Raw genomic sequence first — 14,031 nt, 5'->3', positions numbered from 1 at the left:
TTCTGACCTGGACTAACAACACTGGTCTCTATGTGCAGCTGGCTGTGAGACCAGTGCTCAGGGAGCGTCTACAAAGTGCAACACTGAAAGAACATCACACACTCATTTGCTTCCAGCACTTTCACACAAACATCTACTGTCATTATTGTCACCAAACTCTGTGGATCCTTTATTGCAAATTCAAATGGGATCAAATGGTCAGACAAAAGAGGGTTATGAGGAAATATGATGAAATGTTGTGTATTAGCAGCAAGTTATTGAATCATTTTCCTCAGAAACCAAACAAAATGATTGACAAACATGTTTTTACAAACTCAGTGTTGGACTTGGATCAGCAGGATAAGCTGATGTTTAAAGGCATTTGAGTCTCGCTGTATGAGAGTCCAGTTCTTACTCAATATTTATGGATGATGTTCTTTCAGTGTTGCACTTTGTAGACGCTCCCTGAGCCTCACAGCCAGCTGCACATGGACCAGCTGACATTACCCAGCATTAGAGGCGGCTGTAAAAAATTCATGTTCCCATTTAAATGGTTTTAATTTGAATAAAACGATGTTGATTCATTCAATCCTGAATCGATGTTTAATATAAATGTATTTTGCCAGAATCTCAGGTTAAAGCTCACAAACTATTTCAACAAGCAGCAAACAGCTAAAACAGTAAATGAGAGCAGCTAAACACACAAAGATGGAAACACAGAGCGTGGATCGTTCACTCGACGGCACGTACACGGACACGCCGTCGGGGCTGAAAGTGGACAGCTCACAGATCCTGAAGCTGCAGGTTTCATCTGTCTCCAACCAAAACTGAGTGAAGCAGCAGCAAAAGAAGATCCAAACTCTGCTTCACGTTTGATCAATATGCTCATGAATTCTCTCTGACTTTGGCTGTTCCTGCCTGCACAGTTCTCTCTCTCTCATTGTACTCCAAGAACAGCTTCAAACATCTGTTTCTGCATCATTCACTGTTTATTAGCCACCAGTCTGCTGTTGTGTTCAGTGCTGTCGGCCTCTGACAGTAAAGCCTCATTTCTGCTGTTCCATGGAAACTTTTTAAAATGATGACAGATTACAAACTCTCAGCTGTGTCTGTAATCAAACCTCTGTAACTTTGCTTCACTTCAGCAGCATCAGCTCATGTTCACATGTTGCTTCATGGTTTGCTTCAGTTTTTGATCGACTGCAGAATATTTTGAAGGTTATCTGCTATAAAAAGCCAGAAGAGGAAAATCTGCTTCATGTGTTTCTGTTTGATCCTCAGTGACTTTGACACAAAGGCCTCTGCTGTGATGATCACACCTCTGATCAAGTCTCACAGTGTCACAACTGATAAATGATCAGAGTTAGAATATTTCTGACTGTCTGCTGTGTGCCATGACCTTTGACCTGCTAAAGACAGTCAGCTGTGGATTATTCATTGTTGTGTCTGATACTTAGAACTGTGAGGAAGAAGCTACACAGTTAATCAGGGTCCCCTCTCTCTGAATCAGGAAAGGTGGGCAGGCCGCGTGTGGGCCGCGGGCCATACGTTGAGTATCACTGTTTGAAATGTGAACATTGTTCTGCTGCAGTCAATGGACTAAACCAGAGAAGAAGAAAACAGACTTTACCATGAAGATCCTCAGTGTGGATCAGTATAATATCAGCCTGATGTCTGCAGTTTAGTGTCAGCACAACTTTCACATCATATTCATCTCAGCACAACTAAAACATGCTGACTGACCTCAGAGTTTCAAATCGACATCGTGGACTCTCCAGGAAACCACACAGATGCTTCACTCCTGGATCCTGCAGGTTGCTGTTGAAGCTCAGGTCCAGCTGTCTCAGATGGGAGGGGTTGGACTTCAGTGCTGCTGCCAGATAATCACAGCTGATCTCTGACAAACCACAGAAACTCAATCTGTATAAAGAATGAAAGATGTAAGTTTATTAGACAAAGTGCTTGAAATCATTCAGTGTTTCATCATCTGTTCAGAGCTGAAGAAGGTTCAGAATGTAGAAGTTTAGAAAATGGAAACTCCAAACAGCTGAAGCCAACAGGAAGCAGCTTCAAACAAACACAACAAGAGAAAAAACTCTGAATGTTTCACATTAAAGTCGTACATTTCTCATAAAAACAGGACAAAGACTTGAAAAAGTCGTGTTTTTCCTTCCAGGAACCACATGGCTTCACTTTTAAAGGTGAAGTGTGACAGAAATGGACATATTTGAAGTCCAACACCTTTTTCCAGTCACATTATTAAAGCAGACAAACTACAAGCTCATTTTCATTCCAACAAGTCATCTTCTGACCTGGACTAACAACACTGGTCTCTATGTGCAGCTGGCTGTGAGACCAGTGCTCAGGGAGCGTCTACAAAGTGCAACACTGAAAGAACATCACACACTCATTTGCTTCCAGCACTTTCACACAAACATCTACTGTCATTATTGTCACCAAACTCTGTGGATCCTTTATTGCAAATTCAAATGGGATCAAATGGTCAGACAAAAGAGGGTTATGAGGAAATATGATGAAATGTTGTGTATTAGCAGCAAGTTATTGAATCATTTTCCTCAGAAACCAAACAAAATGATTGACAAACATGTTTTTACAAACTCAGTGTTGGACTTGGATCAGCAGGATAAGCTGATGTTTAAAGGCATTTGAGTCTCGCTGTATGAGAGTCCAGTTCTTACTCAATATTAATCAAAGCTCTGTAACTTTGCTTCACTTCAGCAGCATCAGCTCATGTTCACATGTTGATTCATGGTTTTCATGGTTGATTCACCTCATTTTTAAAAAAATGACCTCTGACAGGAAAGTCTCATTTCTGCTGTTCAACACTGAAGAAATGTAAACTTTCAAAACGATGACAAATTGGAAAACACAGAGCTGTGTCTCTTTTTTTGTGTGTCCCATTTGGATCTTTAGCCATCAGAATTGTTGTCTTAACGCCAAGAAAGATGCCAAGCGGATTTATTTTACCAAGTGGATCATCATGGCCTTTCCATATTGGTCCATTTGATTGACCTTTATTATAATTATGAATTTATTTTATTTTCTGTTGCTACAAACGGGACAGACATGACTGGGGGACAGGACAGGGAGAAAGAATGAAAGAAAGAGAGGGAGAGAAAGAAAACCAAAGGGGAGAAGAGACGGTGAGAAGGGGGGGAAGAAAAAAAGAAAAACAAACAAAACACCTGGATCACCTGTATGGAGAAAAAAAAACAGAAGAGAAAGCAAACAACATAATAAAAACAGCACCATCACAATAAACTAGCTAGTAGTAGATAACAGTAGATACTAAATAATAAACGATATTGTGCAGCACGCAAGATAGACAGCGCACAATGTGCTTAGAGGCAGCAGCCATAAAGGTGTAGTCCACGTCTGTGAACACCCGTGTGTACACCTGTGTGCACACCTGTGTGGATCAGCATGCTTGTATTCCAAAGGTTTCTCCATGTAACGATCTGCTATGGAGTGTGGGGAGCCATAGCCCCGTCCACCAGGGTATGAAGCAGGTATGGAGGAGATCCAGGCCCCAGATATCCAGAGGCCCCAGAGTACAAGGACCCGAGGAGGACCACCAAAAGGGGGGGAATCGCCAATCGGCCACCAGGAGTGAGCCGGTACATACATGAGCGCCCAGCCCCAGACGACAAGGACCACCAACACACCAACGTCTGAGGGCATCAGCCACCGGCAGGGAGTGTGGTGAGGGGAGATAGGCCTCCGTACTTTGGAGGGCCTGAGATGTACCCAGAGAGGTTGAGTCTAAGACCCAACCTGACACATAGACAGGCGCACGCGGACACCAACGTGCATTCCCACCCCATATGCACAACCAAATACTCGGCACTCACCCAACGTGTAGACAGACACAAATAGAAACTGCACAGACCGTCGCACTCTCCAAACATACTCTATATCCCAAGTCCAGGTACCCCCGCCCTCAGAGGGGCAAGCCGCACCTAAACCCAGGAGATGTAACCCTTCTCTCTGGGGCGGAGGCAAGCGGACCACCTCTTTGATTAGAGCTGTGTCTCTAGTCAAAGCAGAGATGGAACGATGCCACTTTTTATGTCCGATATCGATATGAATCCAATATAGTCGATTTTATAATCAAACTTTTTTTAATATCTTGCTGCATTTTGTATAAGTTCATACTCAAGTTTAAAAAATCTAAACACTAAAGCTGTTCAGTTATACCTGTCTGCAAAAACACACTGCAGCCAAAACATTAGACAATACTGATCTTTGTATTTTGATGCGGACGTCAAAAACTCTTTGGTTGTGAATAAAAGAAGTGCAACATCAGCAGAAAATAATGTTTCTATTGAGCAACTAACACAAACAGGTTGTAGAATGGAGCCTTTTATACTCACAGCTGAACAGAAACAACATCCAGAGTGGAAAACAGTGCAAACAACTGCAAACAGGCTTCATGACACTCATGTTTGATCAGGATGGATGTCAGTGTGAGCTGTTTCTATCACATTTAACCTCACAATCAATTTGGTCTCATTTCTATACAAAACTTAACACAAGTATGAAAAAAGTGTTTTTGATTGTTTTGTTTTTTGAACCATGAAACTGTTTAACAACACAGTTTGTTTCAAAGTCAAACTTGAGTCTGTCCATCGTTCGGTCAGACTGAGCAATGACAGCACACAGACGTAGACAACAGCTCTCTCAAACACCAAACTCAGGTCCTGTTGATGCTGATATACAGTGACACAGTTACATGGGTGATTCATCCTTTTAACTTTATCTTTAAACAGCTGCAGCTGTCACTGACAGCGCATGTGGTACTTTAACCTTTGGACTGTTTTCATCAGTTAATTATGGAGTTACTACAAAGAGTGAAACTATAGGATGATCTGTCTGCTGTCACTGGGTGGTGCTGAGGTCTGAATCTGAGGACGGCTCCTGTAGTCACAACAAGAACACAATCATCACAAACTGAAATATAAATATGATGGAGTAGAGCTTGAATTAGCTCCAGAATTTAAATATCTTGGGGTCATTCTAGACCCAACATTATCCTTCAAGAGTCACATAAATAAAGTGTCCCAGGTACTTAAATTTAATAATCGAAATTTTAATCATATACGTAATAATTTAAATATGAATGTTGCAAAAACGTATTTTTACTCAATGATCATCTCTCATATGGACTATTGTTTGACGTCCTGGTCACTTGCTTGTCCAACAACACTTAAAACTATTGAAAACATTTATAAAAGAAGTTTAAAACTACTTGACAAAAAACCGACTTCCCACCACCACTGTCATGTGTTAAAAAACATAAATTACTGAACTTCAATAACTAGGTGAAACTTAAAAGAGTGAGTTTAATATATAAAGTCTTACACTCCCTTGCTCCACCACCATTAAAGCAGTTCATTAGGCATAAAGAAAGCTCAGACAGGACCACTCGAGCTACAATCCGAGGAGACTTGTTTATACCCCACAGACGGACAGCATTTGGGCAGAACGTCCTCTCTGTCCAGGGAGGCCATCTGTGGAACAGTCTTCCTCAACCCATTAGAGAATGCTCTACACTCAGTTTGTTTAAGGCAAAGGTGAAAAACTGGTTATGGACAAATCAAGTGTGTGATCATGTATGAATTGTATAGTTTTAATGTTTTATTTGGGAACAGAATGGTGTGTATGTGTAAGTTTGGTGACGGAGTTTTTATTATGAATGAATGATGAATTTTTATGAATTATTATGTCTATTTTTTATGCTTAAGGACAACAGATGGAAATTAGTCCTTGGCTATAATCTGGTATGTTTACATTCATGTAATTTTTTTTTTTTACATTTATGTTCATTAACATGCACTGTCCTAAATAAATTAATAAATAAATAAATAAATAAATAAAGTTTATCTCTCAAATCTGAAACAAAGCTGATCCTTCTGTCCTCCCACACTCGGGAGTGTTCTTCTCTTCTCTTACATTTTTTCAGTCCTACAGTTCTGCTGACAGCTGACATATGAGCTGTTTATTTAAAAAAAGCCTTATATACGAACAGATGTTCCTATATCATGTTCACCTTTGAGTTGTTGGAGCTTTATAAATGGACATCTGCAAAGATGTGATGATGGAGCAGGTTTCAGTGCTGCTGCATCCTGGTCACAACATATGGAGGTGGTATCAGCACTGGTATCAGCACTGGTATCAGCACTGGTATCAGCACTGGTATTGAAGAAGAAATATTAATGCTTCAAACTATTTGTCTTAAAGGATGGAAGCTGTACAGAGTTCTGCACATGTGTCTTTGTGAACATACCTCATTAACAATATTTCAGACAGTTTTTAACCTGAATATTTGCAACAAACTCAGTATAAAAAATACAGTCAGTGCTAAAAAATTAATCAGTCGAAAAATTAAAATTTTAACTTAAGCTGCCAAGAGGAAGTCGTTGGTTTCAGTAAATATCGGGCTTTGCTATTTGATCAGTTTTTACAGATTAATGAGGAGTTACTGAAGTGCCAGGTTTTTAAAGTAGGTGTTACTGTCTCTACACATGTGGAGACTGAAAACATGGTGCTGTTTAATAAGATATTTAATATTCAGCTCTGCACAGGAGCTGCAGCAGGGTGCAGCCTGTTGCCTTTACAGTATAATACTTGTAATAAAAGTACAGTAACGGTAATTAGTGACTGAGCAGCCCGGGGCGTTTCTCTTGATTTCTTTAGTCAGGGTAAATTCATTCACCTGCACGGGTTAGCTAAACAAACCCTGACGGCCGAGTGCTCATCTTAGCTAGCTAGGTCTCAGGACCGAGCAAAGGACGGTAGTTACGGAGTAGCTTACAAACACGTTTAACTTACCGAAAAAGTGCAGCGGGGCCTCGGGTCCTTCTGTCGGGTAGTCCAGTTTACTGAAGAACACCTCAGGCTGTCAGGTTAAAACACTCGGCCGTGTCTTCGTAGCGTAAACGCTGGCCGTCCTCTCAGAGCCTACCTCTATCTGCTATTCCCGAACAGAGATACGCAAGTTTCTCCGTGACTGCAGCTGCCAGTCAATTCAATTCAATTCAATTCAATTTTATTTATATAGCGCCAAATCACAACAAAAGTCGTCTCAAGGCGCTTCATAGATACAGAGAAAAACCCAACAATCATATGACCCCCCCTATGAGCAAGCACTTTGGCGACAGTGGGAAGGAAAAACTCCCTTTTAACAGGATGAAACCTCCGGCAGAACCAGGCTCAGGGAGGGGCGGCCATCTGCTGGTTGGGGTGAGAGAACGAAGACAGGATAAAAGACATGCTGTGGAAGAGAGACAGAGGTTAATAACAGATATGATTCAATGCAGAGAGGTCTGTTAACACATAGTGAGTGAGAAAGGTGACTGGAAAGGAAAAACTCAATGCATCATGGGAATCCCCCGGCAGCCTACATCTATTGCAGCATAACTAAGGGAGTATTCAGGGTCACCTGGTCCAGCCCTAACTATATGCTTTAGCAAAAAGGAAAGTTTGAAGCCTAATCTTGAAAGTAGAGATAGTGTCTGTCTCCCGAATCCAAACTGGAAGCTGGTTCCACAGAAGAGGGGCCTGAAAACTGAAGGCTCTCCCTCCCATTCTACTTTTAAATACTCTAGGAACAACAAGTAGGCTTGCAGAGCGAGAGCGAAGTGCTCTAATAGGGTGATATGGCACTACAAGGTCATTAAGATAAGATGTGGCCTGATTATTTAAGACCTTGTATGTGAGGAGCAGGATTTTGAATTCAATTCTGGATTTAACAGGAAGCCAATGAAGGGAAGCCAAAACAGGAGAAATCTGCTCTCTCTTTCTAGTCCCTGTCAGGACTCTTGCTGCAGCATTTTGGATTAGCTGAAGGCTTTTCAGCGAGTTTTTTGGACATCCTGATAATAATGAATTACAGTCGTCCAGCCTGGACGTAATAAATGCATGAACTAGTTTTTCAGCATCACTCTGAGTCAAAGCTGCTATGATGACGTTACACCCCATTTTAACATCACCGCTGTCGGAATAAGAATCAAACTTGGACATAAATCAGCGTGATGAGAACTATACCTCCAAAGGTCGGGTAGGCCAGAAGTAAACGGCTATGAAATGGGACGGTCTAGCCTTCAGATTAGCATCACCGCTGTCTCGATGGAGTTTAATAAACTCGGCTGTCTGCTCCTTGCTATCTAAAATATAACAGGACACTGGAGTAAACTCTCGACCATCTCACACTTCTGCTTAATCAGTTTTCTGTTTGACGTTTATTCAGCTGTGTGAAAACCACCCGGGGGATTAATAAAGTGGCTTGCAAAAGTATTCGGTCCCCTTGAACTTTTCCACATTTTGTCACATTACAGCCACAAACACGAATCATTTTTTATTGGAATTCCAGGTGAAAGACCAACACAAAGTGGTGCACACGTGAGAAGTGGAACGAAAATCATACATGATTCCAAACATTTTGTACAAATAAATAACTGCAAAGTGGGGTGTGTGTAATTATTCAGCCCCCTGAGTCAATACTTTGTAGAACCACCTTTTGCTGCAATTACAGCTGCCAGTCTTTTAGGGTCTGTCTCTACCAGCTTTGCACATCTACAGACTGAAATCTTTGCCCATTCTTCTTTGCAAAACAGCTCCAGCTCAGTCAGATTAGATGGACAGCGTTTGTGAACAGCAGTTTTCAGATCTTGCCACAGACTCCTGATTGGATTTAGATCTGGACTTTGACTGGGCCGTTCTAACACATGGATATGTTTTGTTTTAAACCACTCCATTGTTGCCCTGGCTTTATGTTTAGGGTCGTTGTCCTGCTGGAAGGTGAAGCTCCGCCCCAGTCTCAAGTCTTTTGCAGACTCCAAGAGGGTTTCTTCCAAGATTGCCCTGTATTTGGCTCCATCCATCTTCCCATCAACTCTGACCAGTTTCCCTGTCCCTGCTGAAGAGAAGCACCCCCAGAGCATGATGCTGCCACCACCATATTTGACAGTGGGGATGGTGTGTTCAGAGTGATGTGCAGTGTTAGTTTTCCACACAGAGCATTTTGAACAAAAAGTTCCATTTTGGTCTCATCTGACCAGAGCAGCTTCTTCCACATGTTTGCTGTGTCCCCCACATGGCTTGTGGCAAACTGCAAACGGCACTTCTTATGGTTTTCTGTTAACAATGGCTTTCTTCTTGCCACTCTTCCATAAAGGCCAACTTTGTGCAGTGCACGACTAATAGTTGTCCTATGGACAGATTCCCCCACCTGAGCTGTAGATCTCTGCAGCTCGTCCAGAGTCACCATGGGCCTCTTGGCTGCATTTCTGATCAGCGCTCTCCTTGTTCGGCCTGTGAGTTTAGGTGGACAGCCTTGTCTTGGTAGGTTTACAGTTGTTCCATACTTCTTCCATTTCTGAATGATGGCTTGAACAGTAGTGATGTGACGTTCTGTATCGAGGCTTCGAAGCGTGTGTCAAGTAATGGAGGGGGCGTTTCCGCGAAGCGCGTATCGAGGCTTGCTTCATTTATGGGAGGAGCTGAAAATGACGTCCGAAGCCTCGCTGTCCGGCTGTACCACGTGACTGGTTCAGGAAGCGGTTCAAACTTTGCCGCGAGCTATGACAGCGATATAAACCCCTCAGACCCCATTCAAAATGTGGGCGTTTGATGGAGAGTTGCGGTTAGTGAGAGTTAGAGACAGTTTGGAAAAAAAAGAAATCGCCTACGACCTGCCACAGTGGAGAAACTGTTGTTTTTAAATAAAAACCAATGATGTGTCCCCTAAACACTAATCACTAGGGGTGCAACGATATTCGTATCGATATTGAACCGTTCGATACAGTGCTTTCGGTTCGGTACGCATATGTATCGAACAATACAAAATTTGTAATTTATTTTATCAACTTTCTTTCTGACGATGCTGTCTGTGTTGAGCGCTCAGTGAATCTGCGTTCGACTACTCCGCCTAGGCTGTACTGTCCAGCGCAGATCCACTGAGCGCTCAACACAGACAGCATCATCAGAAGGAAGAGCGCAGGGCAAGCTAGCGAGACAGAAGTTAAGCACTCCTTGCAACTTGGACCTCGCCCACCCTCATTCAGATCTGGCATTTGGAATTATTTTGGTTTTCATGTGACGTATGACCCTGAAGGTAAGCGAGTCATGGACTAAAGTAAAACAGTATGTTGGATGTGCCACGCAATGCTCAATTACATGGGTGGGAGCTAGTGTGTTAGCGCAGTTAGCTCGTTAACGTGTTGGCCGTCTAGCCCCATGCACGGGGCGATCGGCGGTAGCTCGTTAACGGAGATTTGCCGTGTTGTGGCGTTAAGGTCATTTCAACAAGATTAACCTGAAAGCACTAGTGGGAACACAACGAATATGACTGCACATTTACACCGACATTATCCTAGTGCAAAGACAAAGATGAGTGATTCCTCAATCAGATACAGGGCTCGCAATATCGCTAGCCCGACGTCCCGGGGCTAGCGATTTTTTCAGTCGGGGTACCAAAATCTATCTCTGCCCTGCCCGTCGGGCTATTGTAGGAAGGAAAAATATATGTCAATGCTTTTGCATTCTTTCAGAAATGTAGCTGGGTAATTATGTCATTGGCATCGGTGAGCCACTGTCAATATGTGACATATTGAAGTCGCGTTTGAATTTGCGCTTGTTTTTTTGCTTTCACTTTGCAATCGTGCGAACTGTGTATAGAGAGCGACAGCACTGATCTGTGAGTGATGATAATTTGTGCACCAATTCCTCTGACATTGTCTTATTAATCGTTAGCTTACTATGCAAACATGACAAATGAAATCTCCCGCAGCTTAAACATGTGAGAAGTTGATCGCGCAGAGAATCGCTGAGCTTATGTGAGTGCGTGTGTAAAAGCAGCAGAATATATATTTTAGTTCTGCTGAGCCAAATAAGACAGGTCAGGGTGAAGAAGTGACAGCCAAAGAAAAGCTTACCACAAAACGGAAAAGTTATGACAAATCAGACTATAAGGTAAAAAGAAAGTGCAGCTTTATGGTTTCATGGACAAAAGAATTTCTGTGGCTGCAATATGACGAGCTAAATAACCAGGGGTGCACATAAGTGGTTCGCATTCTCTGTCAAAATAAAAAACACGCACAAGGGTTAGGGTTAAATTTAAAAACTGTACTTTTGAGTTAAAATATATATTTATAATTTTAATAAATGACAAATTAAAAAGGCATGAACATTTTTTTTGTATCGAAAAAATGTCGAACCGTGACACCAAAGTATCGAACCGAACCGAATCGTGAATTTTGTGTATCGTTGCACCCCTACTAATCACTGTCCTTGCCTCAATGTTACAAAAGCACAACCACTGTCCACACCTCACCTCACAGTATATGATCATTTCCATTTTAGGCATTTCCAAATAATCATTTTCCATACTGCCAGCATAAATATACACAGTATACTGCCATCACTACAATATAGATGTTTTACACACTCCTTTTGTTGTTGACATTCACAGGCTGTGTGCAAAATGCCACACTCTTCAAATTCATGCCAACTAATATTTTTACGTCCAGTAGGTGTCCTGCTAGAGCAAATGAAGCTTCAAGAAGCTTCGCGTTGGGGTGAACCAATTGGATGAAAAGCTTCAGTGCTTCATGAGGCTTCATCTGCCCATCACTATTGAACAGTGCTCCGTGGGATGTTCAAGGCTTGGGAAATCTTTTTGTAGCCTAAGCCTGCTTTAAATTTCTCAATAACTTTATCCCTGACCTGTCTGCTGTGTTCTTTGGACTTCATGGTGTTGTTGCTCTCAATATTCTCTTAGACAACCTCTGAGGCCGTCGCAGAGCAGCTGTATTTGTACTGACATTAGATTACACACAGGTGCACTCTATTTAGTCATTAGCACTCATCAGGCAACGTCTATGGGCAACTGACTGCACTCAGACCAAAGGGGGCTGAATAATTACACACACCCCACTTTGCAGTTATTTATTTGTAAAAAATGTTTGGAGTCATGTATGATTTTCATTCCACTTCTCATGTGTACACCAGTTTGTGTTGGTCTTTCACGTGGAATTCCAATAAAATTGATTCATGTTTGTGGCTGTAACGTGACAAAATGTGGGAAAGTTCAAGGGGACCGAATACTTTTGCCACTGTAAAGGTTTATTTTGTCTAATCTAATCTAATAACTTTAATCTCAGCCAAACTGATTTACTCAGGAACAAATAAAACACTGAAAAAAGTCAAACAATAACATTTTTAGGTTGTCTAAGTCACTTATATATTACGTTTAACCTGAGTAGCAAAAGACCACGGTGATCTGAACATGATGTGCCGGGAGTTTGCTGTTCTCGGCGGCTCTACTGACCCTCGAGCTCTCGGCTAGCTATCGAGCTGGTGGGTAACAGACGTCTCAGAAACGTCGGAGCACTTTTGCAAATATGCGATATCTTGATAAACTGAGCAGATATTTAAAGTTTACACAGCTACATTCTCACCTGAAAATATGTTAAAAGTTTATTTTGTGACCCAGAAAGAGTAATAAGAGTAATATTGAAAACTTAGTAGCGACCGCCATTGCCGGAAAGTGGAATTGGATGGGCCACGCTATGAATTCTGGGATATGGTGGGCCACGAAGGACACACCCGACCCATCCTTTAATTTTGGGGAAAAAGAGGACGCATTGGTCGGCTGCATTCAGAGGAGTCTATGAATTTGGACAGCCTTCATCGTGTCGCTGTGACGTAATCGGTCTACAAATGCGTCCTCAGGAGGATGCAGCCCATGAATTTGGACACCCCCTATGTTTACTACTGCATAGACACATTGATTTTCCAACACAAGGAAACGACTTTTTGGATAATGTTTTCACCACCAAGAGAGGAGATTACAAAGCCCCCCACCCACTTTGGTGCCTCTGACCACATCACTGTTATGCTAATGCCAGCATACAGGCCCCTGGTCAAAGTCACTAAACCAGTTCGTAAGCAGGTACGTGTGTGGCCAGAAGGACCTGCAATACTGCTTTTCCACCACAGACTGGGAGATCCTTAAACAGGCCGCCACACATGACAACACCACAGACCTGCAGGAATATACAGAAACTGTCATTGGCTACATCTCAAAAGGCATCGATGAGGTCATAGAGACCACTGTCCAGGCCAATCAGAAACCATGGCTCACAGGTGAGGTCTACAGGCTCCTGAGGGTGAGAAATGCAGCCTTGTAAGCTGGGGATGAGGTGAGCCTAACAACAGCAAGGGCAAACCTGTCACATGCATCAGAGAGGTGGAAATGCAGTGCTCCAGGAGGATTTTGCAAAGCTTCAGTGACAGCAGAGATACTCAGAGGCTGTGGCAAGGGATACAGACCATCACAGACTACAAGCCCACTCCTCAGACCGCTGTCGGGTCCACCACATTACCGTAAGAGCTAAGTGAAATTTTCTCTCACTTTGAGACACAGAACGACACCCCAGCACAGAAGACTCCACCCCCCAACGATCGGGTGGTGACACTATCAACATGCTTGTCAGGACCTGCTGCCATCAGGGAGGAGACTGAAGAGCCTCCGGGCCAGAACCAGGAGACTGAGAGACAGCTTCATCCAGGTTGTCAGGATGCTGAATTCACTCCCTGCTCTCACACACCAACTCCAGACCTGCATTCATCTTTTCCCTCTGAACCCCCCAAACATACAAACCCTGAGCCACCACCATTGCCCTTTCACTGACTGCCCTACTCCACCATTTGACCCTCTCATAAGAGGTGAAACATCTTCAAGGAAACTTAAAGAAGACGCTTTTCTTTCCAAGCTCCTTAGACTACGGTGACCTGGATGTCTGAGAACCTCCACAGACTGATTTTACAAGAACAACTTGTGTCAAAAAATCCCTAGCAGTGCCTCTCTGTCACATATACAAATTTAATAACTTAAAAAAACCTCAGAAAAACAGAACTGAGCAAAACAAACAAACAAACAAACAAACAAACAAACCAGAGACCTGGGGCCCGTTCTTCGTACGTCGCTTACTACATCCAAGATCAAATGACACATCCAAGATCAAATCA

At 42.6% G+C, this 14,031-nt stretch overlaps 1 protein-coding gene across 1 annotated transcript in view; it reads right to left on the bottom strand.

Moving 5' to 3' along the window:
• Positions 1–1,688: 1,688 nt before the first annotated feature.
• The window catches only part of LOC113018375 (protein NLRC3-like), a 143,393-nt gene continuing 131,050 nt past the window's right edge, over positions 1,689–14,031 (bottom strand). The window contains exon 4 of the mRNA XM_080296796.1: positions 1,689–1,899. Within this exon, the coding sequence (XP_080152922.1) occupies positions 1,704–1,899 (196 nt within the window). The 3' untranslated portion in view covers positions 1,689–1,703. The remainder of the gene's footprint in view (positions 1,900–14,031) is intronic.

This window comes from Astatotilapia calliptera, chromosome 23 (assembly GCF_964374335.1).
Source record: "Astatotilapia calliptera chromosome 23, fAstCal68.1, whole genome shotgun sequence".
NCBI lineage: Eukaryota > Metazoa > Chordata > Actinopteri > Cichliformes > Cichlidae > Astatotilapia > Astatotilapia calliptera.
Note: the sequence above shows the minus strand (reverse complement) of the source record. Positions and strands in the feature narration are given on the sequence as shown.